Source organism: Vitis riparia, chromosome 8 (assembly GCF_004353265.1).
Source record: "Vitis riparia cultivar Riparia Gloire de Montpellier isolate 1030 chromosome 8, EGFV_Vit.rip_1.0, whole genome shotgun sequence".
Taxonomy (NCBI): domain Eukaryota; kingdom Viridiplantae; phylum Streptophyta; class Magnoliopsida; order Vitales; family Vitaceae; genus Vitis; species Vitis riparia.
In genome coordinates, this window is record NC_048438.1 from 22,367,979 (window position 1) to 22,381,805 (window position 13,827).

A 13,827-nucleotide genomic window follows, 5' to 3' on the forward strand; every position below is an offset into this window, starting at 1 on the left:
ATGAAAACTCTCTTTATTTCGTCCAGCAGCGAAAATTTCGCTAACAAAATCATTGAGGTTAATCGCAATGGCTTGATTTAAAACTGAAGCAGAACCTGAAGGCCTGTATGACAATAATTTCCTCAATATTTTTTTACTGAACTATTATAGTTATTTTTACGTATAACACAAAATTTTCAAAAATACTCTTCATGTTTTGAATTGCTAGCTAAAAATAAATAAATAAATAAAAATAAGCTCAAATTTTTTTGTTGTAAGTAAAATTTTTAAAAAGTTTTTGAAACTTATTTTCTAAATTTTTTAAAAAATATACTTTGTAGTTATGATAAGCACGCTGGGGCTTCCAGAGAAAAAATATGAATAATTTTTTCAGTCGTAGTAGGAAGATATGTACTTGTTACACAAATCCGAGTACTTTGATGAAGAATTTACTCGGCACGGTTCATTTTTATATATATTTCCTCGGGACATGGTGGCATGCTATTACACGGTTGTCCACACTTGGAGGTATGCATAGAGGCAAGTACAGGTTGATTTTTATATAGTACAAAAAGTAACCCTACATACTATATTTCGAAAATATATCACGCTATGATGCTTTGCAGCCCTTCCCGATTTGAATACCTTTCAAACAAACCTACTATGATACTATCTCTATCTATCTTTTATATTTTCCGTTCCATACCTAGGGACCTTCTTAATTTCAAAACATTTATATATAATACGACTTAAAATAATAAGTCTCACAAAATAAAAAATGATAGGAGATCATTATAATACGAGATTACCATGTCAAAGAAGTAAACCATAGATAAGAATAACTTATTCTCAAAATAAATTATCAAAAAACATATATATAGATATTAATCAAAAGTTTTATCAATTATATTTTCTAGGCAGAATAGAAGTCAAGAAACAAAAGACAATCGCCATATCAGAGATGTGAGTGGAATCAAATCGAGAGTAACTCATCTCAGAGGAGAGGAGTAGGCATTTCACATCTAGATACTTGACTAAAATTTAATATATGTCTCTAAGTAGATCACTGCTGATGGCGAGGAGATTATTTTTGTCAAACTCAACGGAGACATGTCATTAAAGCCATCTGTTTCTATTTTGTGTGTATTTTACAATAAACGGCAACAGTGGATAGAAATAAAATTAAAAGGAAGAATGACAAAAGACATCCTCCTAATCATTCTAAATAAATAATCCTTCCCATGAATCATTAAATATCTTTGAATTTGGGATGAAATCACGAATATGCCATTTTGGTGGGATGGTTGATAATTAATTAGTGACGTTGCCAACATATAATGATCATCAGCGCATGCGCATAAACATGTATAAAATATCTTCCCTGCCATCAAAATTAAATTAAAGAGTCCATATATTAATCTTTTTTTTTAATTATTATTGGGTGAAATGAGGAAAGAAGAAAAAATTTGAAAATAGTTGGTCATACAATTTAAAAAAAAAAAAAAAAAAATATTACAACATACCAATCACAGGAACTTTCATGTCCAACTTGAAAATAATCTTACAACCAGTGAGTTTTTTTTTTTTTTTTTCTTTTTCTTTTTCTTTTTCTTTTTCATATTCTAAGCAGAAAGATACTGAGTTCAGGGCCACCGGTGCCGTCGGGGTTCATCATGTAAAAGGCTTCCGAGTCACGACTCCCCACAACTCGTTCAAACCGAGCTCTCATGTATAGCATCTCACCCTCTACGCCGACTATGCTTTTCCGGTTATCATCAGTAGGAATGACTCCAGCGCCGGCGGAAACGCTCTGCACCGTGCTCAGCACGTGCCTATCGAACTCCCCACACTCTCGCGACATGGCGTACCCGCACTTTCGGCCGTTACAGTACATGGTCCACATGGGCTCCTGGAAGAGCTTAACCGGCCGTCCACGCGCCGCCACCTTCTCGCACTCCAGCGCGATTCGGACTAGCCCCGACGACATCTCCTTCACCAGAGTAGACGTCGAAGTGGCGAGCTCCAGTAAAAGAACCGGTTCGGAGCGTGGGTCGTCTTGCACGGCGAAGCTAACGTGGCCCCGACGGTGGCCGAAGAGCGTTCCGGTGACTTTCCGGCCTAGAGACGGCGTAATCGATAGGTGGTTTGGGATGCTAAGCCATCGACATGTGGGGATTATCGTCGGAAACGAAATGACTCCAAGCAGTGACCGCAGAAGAGCCGAAATGCTATTTCGCGTTCTAGCCAGCCGCGGAAACGCCGGCGACGAGTCCCTGGGAACCAGCAGTTTATCGGAGATATCCCCAGACTCCGATGAAGATCTGGTGTAGGTTGATGGTAGAATCTTTCTTGTGCTTCTGCAGCTGCTACTGCTTCTATGAAGAGTGAGTTGCTCTTGCTTCATGATGATGATGATGATGATGATGATGAAGATGAAGAAGAATAAGAGGAAGAAGAAGAAGAAGAAGCTGTGAAAATGTTATGGGTATGAAGACTAAGAATTGAGAAGAGTCACCAAGAGGGAAAGATGTGGGATAAAAGAGGCCGACAAGGTGATGATAGTGTTTGGAGGTGGCCAATATAAAGGGAGGCTATGGAGGTTTGTGGCGATGATGATTCATTTCATAGACCATATATTTGTGTTGGAGGCTTTTGATGGTGATGCGGAGCACCATCATGCTTCATGTTGCTTTCACACATCCTCACTCATCTCCACGGCTGAGTTTGTAGGCCCATGCTGGCTTACGATACAAGGCTGTTCCACATTATGATTCTGATCCATGGATTGATATTTATTTGATTAAAGTGCATGGGATCAGTGGGTTACGTGGAGGGGATCAGAGTGATGATCTGTAATTGATTGCAGGTTAGTATTCTTGGTCACTATTTTATTTTAGTGATCTCCTGTTGACCGTTGGATCAGAATCACTGAGTGCTCTAAGTGGTTGAAAGTTGAAACACAATAGAGACGCAAATATTAGGTTATTGAAATGATTGCTCCACGCTCTTTCAAGGCTGTCCTCCACACGCGCCAAAAGGCCCCTGGAAAACAAACTGAAAGCTGTCCTTGCTCTTTACTCCTAGTCCTTACCTAGTTCCATTCCCAAGAGACCCCGTAGACTCTTGACAAATACCGAGTCACTGACGCATTTTCGTGCCATTATTTTCTTTTCGAGGACATTTTCTCGGAAAATTTTAACCAAAATTTCCACCCTTCTGAAAAATGAAGCAGTGGTGTTGGGAGAAAGAAATCTACGATGGCTTCCAAATTATATTTAGATTTAATAAGGTTTCTGAAAAGTACTATAATGGATGAAATATAGGAAGAAAAAATTTGTTATATTCCATTATTCCGTATAAACATATAAAAATAATTTAATAATTTTAAATTAATTTCTTTTACTTTTTTTTTTATACCTTCCTTTAAATTTTTTGAAATCAAACATAAGATACATGAAAAAAAAAATTTATTAAATCATTAAATAAGGATAAAAATATATGAAATTAAAACACAAAATCATGTATGATATAATTAGTGGTGTTTTCCTAATCCGATGTTAAAAATACAAGCGTTTGAGGATTATATTAAAAAATATTTATCTTTAAATATAAATTTTAAAAATATTGTTCACTTCATATCAAATAAATTTTTAAAAATGATGAACTAAAATAAAAAAAAATCAAAATTAAGTCTAATAAGTCTAAAATTTTCATATAATTAAATAAAAAAAAAACAAGTCTTATGGATATTATTTCTAAAGAAGACTTTTAGTCAAAATTTACGCTTCTTAAAAATGAGTAAAGCCCATGGTATTCTTTTTACTTTTATAAAAAGTATACTTCATACCAATTTGAATAAATTTATTCTTATTATAATAATAATTAAAACAAGGAAAAAACGAAAAAATAAAAATAAAAGTTCGTGTTAGAAGAGGCGCGTGAGATGAAAAATTGAAAATCCATGGAGTGGAGGTAAACACTTGAGGTGACGAGCATGATGATAAAGGTCAATGGTGTATTATGTGCATGGGAGGCCACTTTGTCCCCATCCTTTTGGAAAAAGGAAACTGCCCTTAACTTTACTTAATTATAATTAACCCCTAAATCTTTTTTTAATTATAATGACTTTTGGCCGGTTCCAAACTCAGCATGCTTAAGGCCATGGGGCCAATCAGATTGGTAGCTTAACATTTCGCTATCGTCCACATGGACAGCCTCCATACCACTACCCTGCTCTTTCTATTATGATTTATGGTTTTTCGTATTTATATATCATCTTTTGTTTACATCAGCATCTCAAATTTGTTAGATTAATTAAAATTTACATAATTTGTGGGCTATTCATGGCATAGGACCCACTTTTGATGTATGCTTTATGAAGGACTCGTGGGCATGATGGAATATGTGGTAACATATCATTATGTGTATTTATTATGCCTACATTTTTATAAGATATAAGATAAGAGAATTAAAAGCATGAAAAAATAATTCCTTGTTACGACCGTTCTAAAAATGTTCTTAAAAGTATTTTGTTTATTAAAAAATATGTTTAATCAAAATTTTAAGAATTTATTTTAAAAATAAATTTTAGGTGTTTTTCTTTTATTATTTTTAAGTGTTTTAAACAACATTTGAACTTATGAGCCTAATACCTTCATAGAAAATAAATCTAAACTAATCAAAATTATTTTTTATATTTGAGTTTTCAAATAAAATTTTGTTTTAAAAACATATTATTTTCTAAAATAAGCTTGAAGTGTTATCATATTTGAATTCTATAATAGGACTTTTAATCCTAAAAAAATAATTTTTAAAATACTATTGCAAAAAAGCGAAGTATCTTTATTACTTTTGGTGAAAAAAAAATTAACTTTACTCCAGTTAACTTTATTGATGGGGATGGAAAGGGGTTTGAAAAGGATATAAAACTAAACATACTTTTCTTAGTTACTTAATATAATAATATGGGATACAGTAATTAACAAATTTCCATATCCATTTGATATAAAAGTTGGAATAAAAAATTTCACACGCCCAAAAATACAAGAATGTACACCTGCCCTTCTTTTATTTATACTTTCAATGGAAATTAACAGAAACTAAATATATACTAATTGGAAAAAGAACAAGGAAAAAACGCCATGCCTACATTACATATATCCTAAAAGCTGAAAATTAACGGCTAAAAAGTGCTGAAACTAGAGAGCGTTTTTCCAATATTTCGGCTTCGCCTTCGACTTCGACGAGAATTTTCCAAGAAAACATCACTCTGAGGCCACTTGACTTTCTGAATCGATGAAAATAGGTTCAATTTTGGGACCCTTTCTCTTCAGATAAGCATCTGAAGGCAACCTGTAGATAAATAAATTAACAGAGAGAAAAAAAAAAAAGGATGTGAAAACAAATTAATGGGACTATTTGAAGAATGGGTTTTGTTTGGTTACCAAGAAAGCGCAGGGAAAAGAAAAGGATGATGCAGAAGTGGTGCAACTTAATTACCCCAAATGCAAGGAAGTGTCGGAGCCTCCTCTTTCATCTACAGTACTGCAACTGCAAGGTGTTTTTGAACTGATCTGGAGAGACTGCCTCCTTTCAGGAGGATGGTACTCAATGAAAGATGGCGGCTGCGGCCTCGAGCTTCGCCTGAGCTCCTCAACCTAAAGTTTAGTATACATAAAAATTCGGAGACGAAAAGAAAAATAAAGTCATTATATGACTTTTTTTTTTTTTGCTTTTGGTTGGATCAATTTTAGGGGTTTACCTGCTTTCTCAAGGTCTCATTCTCCATCATAGCTCTTTGTTCCTGAGAGGGAGGGAAATGTCATTTATAGAACATTAAAAGCTTTGAATAAAAAAAAAAAGAGAGAGAGAAAAACAGTAACATATTTGAGGGAGAACTTAAAAACAATTTTCAGTTTTTAAAAAATAAAAAACAATTTTTAAAATTAATTTTACATGTTTGCCAATTCTTTTTAAGTTATAGTTTTTAAAAACAATATTAAAATAATAATAATAATAATAATTCCGAGCTTGTTGCCTTAAATTTTCTTGGTCGAGGCTTAAGGAATTTTAGTATCCTCTTCATTCTCTGATGGTCACAATTCCATCATAAGCGAAAGTCAAAACAATGAGATTTGTAAAATATTTTCTGTGTCTAGTCAAAGGAAGTTTTAATATTCTGCAATCTGTCTAATACAAAAAATGAATTTTGAAAATCAGCTGTACCATGGTTGCCAAATACAATTATTTGAATTAAAAAATAATTAGAAATATATGTATGTTTGGTTTCTAAAAAATACTAAGAAAATGAAATATTAAAGTAAAATGATTTTTATATTTGGTTTTAACAAGAAAATTAAATATAATTAAAATTAATTTAAATTTAATGTATATCTAAATTATTTTATTTTTATACAATAACAATATAAATAAAATTTATATCTAATATAAATTTTATTTTATTATGTTGTTTTTAAAAATTATTTTTTAAAATATATTACCAAACACTCTTATTTAAAAAAAAAAAAAAAAACTTTTTTTATTCTCAATTTTAAAAACAAGTGTTGGCCTAGATAAATTACATGCATCCTGGACTTCTTGAGCTGCTCCAACAGTACCTGCTCCTGAAACAGTAATTAAAACTTTGGATTAATTTAAGGCCCATGGTAATAACTATTAAGAAAAGGGATGAATACTTGATAAGAACTTACCTTTTTGTCTTTAACAGATAGTATCCCTTCGCTTAATAAATGCTCTAGGTGCTGCAACTCTTTGAAGCTCAACCCATCCAGTTCCTTCCCCATCATTCGCCTGAAAATATAAGGGAAAAAAAAAAGGTTAAAAAAAAGTTTATAATTTTTAAAATTTCCTCTCAATAATTTTAAAATCTAGGAAAGAGACAGGAAATGAAGAAAAAAAAAAAACTCACAGGTAACCCTTCTGTAGTTTTGCAACTTCTTCTTTGAGAGAATCGACCTCAGGCTGGGACTCCTGTTCAAGTGTAAAAACAACCAGTATAGTAAACTTTACATACATGAAAATGATATTTTTGTATAAAATTTCAAGAACCCTAGAGATTACTTGAGGAACCATGGAATATCGGACCTCTGCGGACCGATGAAGTGAAGGAAGTTCCGAGTCCAGCCCCCTCCCATATCTAGTCAGAGTGTGCTCCATACTGGATCAAAGAAGATTAGCTGTTAGAATCGGATTTTATTTACCAACCGGGCTCTTGGTGACTTTGGGCAAGTCACTTGGGGGTTTGGACCCAAGAGCCCACACTTGGGCATCATTTTTGTGTGTGGGCCTCTGTGGCCCATTAGGTCAGTCCAATCTAGCCTAGCCCATGCTGAACAACCTGGGGGTCACCTGTTCTCATCGTTAAGGTATTGATCATTCATAAGTCTTAAACTTTATAATATTGAAAATTTTTTAAACAAATTTTTTGTTCATTCTTCATTGAAGAGTCCATTTTCTTCAAAAATTCAACCTTTTATCAATTTAGAAATTCCCATTTTACATTACCACCTCCAAACATGCTTCTAATTTTTAGAATTTCCTGGGGAAAAATAAATAAATAAAAGCAATCCAGTATCTCCCTACCAGAAAATCCCAGTACTTCAATTATATTTTCAAAAGCAGTTTTCCAAAAATAATAATAATAACAATAATAATAATAATTTTCTCACTAAAAAAGAAAAAGAAAAGAAAATAATTAATTCAAGAAGATACCTTGAACTAGAGAACTCATAAAGCTTTCCTGTGCTGGAGAAGATGATGACACCAACTTCAGCATCACATAAAACTGACAATTCTTTGGCCTTTTTAAGCAAACCTGCACGACGCTTTGAGAAGGTGACTTGACGGCTGTTGATATTTTCAATCTTCTTGATTTCAATCTTGCCTCTCCCCATTTTTCTGTCTGTGTTTTTCCCGAGAAAAAAAGGGCTGGAAAAATGAGGTTAAAGAGAAAGAGCGAAGCCTGGATTTATAGGGATTTTTTCCTTGTCGGGTGGGGAGGAGAGATTTCGTGGTACTAATGAAGGAAATTGGGACTAACTTTAGAAAGAAAAAAAAAATAGAGAGTAAAGGGGCGGTTTCCTATATGTGGCAAAAAGCCCATAAATGGTAAAGCCAATGTCCTTAATTGTGATTTTTTGCCACATTTAGAACATTTATACAAGGCATTGCCAATATCTTTAATTGTGGGTTGTTTTTTATTTGCCACATTTAGTACATTTATTTAAGGCATAAATAAAATATATTCTTATAGAAAACTGGGTGGTAAAAAAAATTCCTTTTTTAAAAATTTAGATTACTATAAAAGAAATAGTGTAAGGAAGATAATGCTGAATAAGAATGATCTCCCTAGTCCCTAGATGGGAATTTTTATTATGCTGATAAATTATTTATAGTAATTTCCTGAAAAAAGGATGGTGGTGTTGAAGAATTGAAAGTTGCTCCTTTATATATATATATATATATATATATTTTTTTTTTGGAGTTTTTTTTTTTCCCTCCGGGAATGGATAGGGATCAGATTCCATTTTAAGAACTTTTATTGATTCTTGGAGATTACAAGAATCTCAGAATATCTACTTCAATTGATATAGAAACCCATTCACACTGGTCCCCACAAAACTTAGAAAGAAATAGGAATGAAAGGATTCATTTGAAAATTTGGTTAATCTTTCATTTTTGTACGCTTCAATTTCAATCAAATGGTAGAATCATGATTTTTGTTTCTTATGCAAAGCACATGCCATTTTAGTAGAAGCCCATCCAAATATGCTCCTTTCCATTTTGATAAATGCAAAAATATTTAAATCTTCATTCTTTATTTGTTTTTGTTACTTGTTTAATAATTACGATCTTGTAAATTTATTTGGGATTACTTTTTAGAATCAAAAATGGTTTTTAAATTTAAAAAATATATTTGGTAGTTTTTCTTTCTTTTCTAAAACCCTTTATTGGGAAAAACATGTTGTTTTATAAAATAAAACATGTTGTTTTATAAAATAAATTTGAGGTGTTTTTAGGATTTTTTTTTAAAGTATTTTAATAAAGGATTGAAAATATGATTAATACTTAAAATAAATCATTCTACATTCACTGGAAATTGGTTTTTTAGTTATAAATGTGATTTTATTCCTAAAAGTGAGAATTGTTCTTAGAAAGTGTTCTAAAAAATTATTGTACAAAAATTGTTTTTAGAACCCTTACCATACTCAAATTTTCCTTTTTCTTTTTATTAAACATGAGATATAAATTTTAAAAAATAATTGGTTAATTTTTTTAATAAATTGTGATCATTAGCTTGACTACAAAAATATGGTTCTTTAAAACAAAAATCTAACACAATGTTTATATATATATAGAGAGAGATGACCACCTATAAAATTTCCTTAAAAAAGAAATTTGGGGCAATGCAACACTTAAAATAGCAAAAAAAATATGAAAATTAAGAAGGTGATATGACGTACAATGTGATATATACTTTAAAGGAAAGTGCAATAACAAGTATTTGAATTAGGAAAATAAATATCCACAATTATATATTGGATCATTAATAGTGTATTTTATACATAGGAAGAAAAGAAAATTATTTAATTTTTATATAGAAAAAGAAAAATAAGTTAAATATATTTTAAAATGTATATAACAATAATTTAATCCATTTTAAATATTTTCATTTTTTTTTCTACTATTTTTGTTCACATTGCATATTGGTAAAATATGAAAAAATAGAGTGTAATCAAAACTTGAAATATCGAGCAAAAAGGATTGCTCGAACTTCCTCAACAATGACAATTGATAAGAAATATGGACTAACCAGTCTTGTACTCAACTTACTATTACCTTATGTTAGGAATTTGAGGCTAATCCAACCTATGGTAATCACCCTAGAGGGGGGGTGAATAGGGTGATAGTCTTTTTTCGTAAATTTAAACAAGTGAATGCAAGAGACAATTATATGTAAGTATATAATAATCAATATATAGACAATTGCATATAAATTAAAGAATAGGGAAGAGATAATGCAAACACAAGAGTTTATAGTAGTTCGACGCAACCCGGCCTACATCCACTCTCCTCTAGTTTCAATCCTGAGCTTGAGGTTCTACTAATCCAAGGCTTCCAAACCAAGCCTTCAAGCAATACAATTGGATTATGGTTTCAATTCATCATCTTAGACTTTTGGCTCCAAGCACCCTTCACACTTCTCAAGAGATATCCCACTCTTGAACAACCCCTCAAGTGATACCCTACACTTGAGAAACTTCCTCTCAAAGATTTACAAATGAATGATCTCTAAAAAATCCTAGCACAAAAACTTTAAGCTCAAATGATACAAGAAAAATTAGGATTGAATGGTGCACTAAAGATATGCAAGTTTTGAAATAATAGTGCACTAAAAAATAATCTTCCAAGGCTCAAATATAATCAAGAAAGATTTGGGAAGGTTAAGCTCATGAAACAATGAAGATTGGAGCCTTTTTATAGAAGAAAAAAACCAAACTAGTCGTTGGGGGTTCGACCGGTCGAGCTAGGGGTCGATCGGTTGACTAGCCGTTAGCATTTTAATGCTTGGCAAGTGACTGTTGGGCCTCAATCAGACCTCAACCGGACCTCGACTGAACTTCAACCGGTTGAGGTTCAACCTTGACCGGGAAGAGAAGGCCACTGGGAGAGAGAGAAACTTTTTGATCTCCCTCAACCGGTCCTCGACCGGACGAGCACAACCAGTCGACCGGTTGAACCGGTTGAACCGGTTGAGCCATTTTTTGGCTCAACACCTAACATTTTTCAACTTAAAACTTTTTAACACAAGTTTGAAAATCATTTAACACAAGGTTTTAGTTGAAAACATGAAATTATCAAAATTTTAAGATATTTAAAACAATATTACTCTTGAATGATTTTGGTGCATAAATAAAGAATGAAATGCATGAAAATCCTAGTGCACCAACAACCTTACAAAGAGATCTTATGAAGCTTGGGTCTTGAAAAACTCTTCTCTTTGAGATGGTCTTCTTCTTCATGATTTCTCATTGACATAATTTGTCTTTGTGATTGCCACATTGGAAATCGTCTTGCCTAATCACACTTGAAATATGATCATTAGTTCTAAACCTTATTTTGAACCTTGTTTTGTTATCATCAAAATTAAGATTAACCAAACCTTGGTTTCACACCTTACTTCTTAGAAAGTTAAAATTATTTTTTAAATAGTTTAATGGGCCACTTAATTTTGAAAGAGTTGCCATTAATCTTATGAGAGTTTGTTTTTTCAATGTAAGGCTTTTTGATATGGAAAATCTTAAACACACATTGTAAAAAATGTTATATACTATATTATTTATCACTTATAATTAAATTTATTAGAAAATTAAAGATGGAAACTTTATTATCAATAGGAGTAGACTTTTTTTAATTTTATACAACAAGAATATGTTATATTTGATTCTTGGAAAGTTAAAAAAAAAAAGAAGTAGTGAACATGATTATAAGAAAAGAAAAAGCTAAAAAAAATTATAAATCTATTTTTCTTCTTCGGAAGTTTATGGAAAAGTTGAGGAAAGAAAAATTAAATTAGTAGAAAAAACACTTCTAAACTTTCACCATTTAATGAGAACAAGGAGGGAATTTTTTTTTGCGTTTTTTTTCTTTTCTCCTTAGTATTATTTTAAGAAAATTATTTTCCTTAATAATATTGATTTTCCTTTCTTAGTATTTTCCTAAGAATAAAATATAGCCTTGAAATTATAAAATAAAAAACTTCTCATATTTTGATACCATAAAATAATGTTAACCTCTATTTGATTCTTAGAAATTTGAGGGGAAAAAAAGAGAAAAAGAAAATAAAGAGGAAAAATAGAATTGAAATAAAAAAATAAATTTAAAGTTAATTAATTAATTTTACATACTTTTTAAAACCCATTTAACTTATTTATCATTTTCTATATAAAGATTAAATATTTTTCAAAATACATAAATCAATGGATACAAAGAAATAATCAAAGAATGTAAGCAAGTTTTACATGATAACAAATAAATAAATAAATAAGATGAAATTAGGAATATACCTTAACAGCAAACAAGAGTCTTTTCATGAAAAACATGGTTAGCCCAATAATAGCAAGTACAAAATATTGAGCAAGACAAAAATTAGTCAAATATTGAACAAATATAACAATCAGAATCAACAATTGAATGGTGAATGGTGAATGTCTCGTATGTTGAGTCCCACCAATGCTTGATTTATTTTTGCATAAATTAATTCTCTAAAATTCCATTATTTTTGGAATTATAGAATGAATTCATATTTATTAAAATCGAGAAAATTGAGCATTTATTGAAAATCAAGGAAAACGAAACAAAAGAAATGCTTGCCAAGAAGAAATTTGACAGCCAATTTATTAAAGCAAGAGTTTTAGTGACCTAAAATTTCTAAGGTAGAAGTAAAAGTTATGAAATTAAAATTATTGGAAAATCAATTTTTGAAAGCATGCACGAACTTTGGATGAATCACATGTGCTTTAATTTAAGATGATGTACATAAGGGTGGCCCGGGGTGCAACTTTCAGTTTTGCCAAACCCAACATCCCCACTAACTAATCCGTCCATTTGAGTTTCTCTCTCTGTTAAGTATTTCTCAACATCAGTGGAAGTCTGTTTTTGATCCGGTGTTGGCTCATAGGAAAACCGAGCTTCAAATTCAACCATGTAAGAACTCTTTCGGGTAGCAGATGTAAATACAGCTCCATCAAATCAACAACCACTTTCTGAGTGTCAACCTGACCTTTTATCCTTCTCATTTCCCATATACTAACATCTCTTAACTAGCTCAATGGGCGGAGCCTTTTAGATCCAGCTTCCACTTGCTGACCATTGTCATTTGACAAGTCACCGACCTGCTGACCCTCATCTATCATAGCCCACTGCATTAGGCTGCTTCTCTACTGGCCTTCAGAGATTGATGGTGCAGAACATTAGTTGGAAACTAGGCATGCAGAGCATCTTGGGAAAGGGAACAGTACGCGCGAAGGATCATGCACACTCGGGAAGAACTCATTCACGGGCCTTCCATTAATATTCTGAGATCGATGAGGTTGCATGCCATGCAGCGTGGCAACCTTCTGTTGGGATTCATTTTTCTTTGAATTCTGGAACCGATCCCACATGTTCTCAATCCACGCACACGTCGAGATTCGTATGCAAATATGGCTTCCGAGGAACAGTGCTTCGGAGTAAAAGAATCCAGCAGAGAGATACAGTTGCTAACTTTCATGTAAACCACAAGAGTACGGAGACTTCTAGCAGCAAATTCCAAGGGAAGGTTTTTAATATTTCTAATACTTAAAATTTTTTATTATTTATATGTTAAAAATATTATAAATACTTTCTAAAATATATTTTAAGTGTTAAAAAAAATAGAAACACTTTCTAAAATTACTGTCAAACGTATTCTAAATGTGCGTTTGACAATTATTTTAGAAAGTATTTCTAATATTTTTAATATTTAAAAAATAAAAATTTTTAAGTATTAAAAATTATATAAATATTTTATAGAATCACTATCAAATATACTTTAATTCAATTTTAAATCAGAGTGATTAAACTGTATGGTGAAGCTAGATGAATAAATATTGGAATGACCCAAAATAATATAAGATATAAAATAAGACTCGGATCACAACTTATAAAATAACAACAAAAAAGGATAGTGTGTAATTGATATTTTGTAGTGCCTTTTCATTATTATACCGAAAATGTACCTTTTAATACCATAGTGAAACTATATTTGAACTTAAAGAAGGTGCAGCAATGAGTAGTTTAATTAGAATA

The 13,827-nt window shown here is 31.7% G+C and overlaps 2 protein-coding genes across 4 annotated transcripts; both read right to left on the reverse strand.

Annotated features, from left to right (window-relative positions):
- Positions 1-1,480: 1,480 nt before the first annotated feature.
- Positions 1,481-2,552, reverse strand: LOC117920899 (protein MIZU-KUSSEI 1). The gene has a single exon (XM_034838588.1). It carries the CDS (start codon positions 2,381-2,383, stop codon positions 1,595-1,597), a length of 789 nt encoding a protein of 262 aa, XP_034694479.1. The 5' UTR covers positions 2,384-2,552; the 3' UTR covers positions 1,481-1,594.
- Positions 2,553-5,020: 2,468 nt separating this feature from the next.
- On the reverse strand, positions 5,021-8,017 carry LOC117921117 (MADS-box transcription factor 23-like). 3 transcript variants are annotated; one of them, XM_034838912.1, is made up of 8 exons: positions 7,711-8,017; positions 7,084-7,156; positions 6,908-6,969; positions 6,690-6,789; positions 6,561-6,602; positions 5,741-5,782; positions 5,479-5,636; positions 5,021-5,331 (listed from the first exon to the last, which is right to left on the reverse strand). In XM_034838912.1, exons 1-8 carry the CDS (start codon positions 7,890-7,892, stop codon positions 5,244-5,246), a joined length of 747 nt encoding a protein of 248 aa, XP_034694803.1. In that variant the 5' UTR covers positions 7,893-8,017; the 3' UTR covers positions 5,021-5,243. The 3 variants fall into 3 exon arrangements, 2 of the variants coding, with proteins under 2 accessions (XP_034694803.1, XP_034694802.1); XM_034838911.1 differs by having other exon boundaries at positions 7,060-7,156; XR_004652289.1 differs by having other exon boundaries at positions 5,245-5,331; positions 5,424-5,636; positions 7,060-7,156.
- Positions 8,018-13,827: the final 5,810 nt, after the last annotated feature.

Bases quoted from the DNA above. Each gene is read 5' to 3' on its own strand.
- LOC117920899 (XM_034838588.1), bottom strand. From the start codon at position 2,383: ATGAAGCAAGAGCAACTCACTCTTCATAGAAGCAGTAGCAGCTGCAGA.
- LOC117921117 (XM_034838911.1), bottom strand. From the start codon at position 7,892: ATGGGGAGAGGCAAGATTGAAATCAAGAAGATTGAAAATATCAACAGC. The intron at 6,603-6,689 runs GTAAGTTCTTAT...TTACTGTTTCAG, and splicing joins TATCTGTTAAAGACAAAAAG to GAGCAGGTACTGTTGGAGCA. The intron at 5,783-6,560 runs GTAATTTATCTA...CCTCCCTCTCAG, and splicing joins TCAAGAAGTCCAGGATGCAT to GAACAAAGAGCTATGATGGA.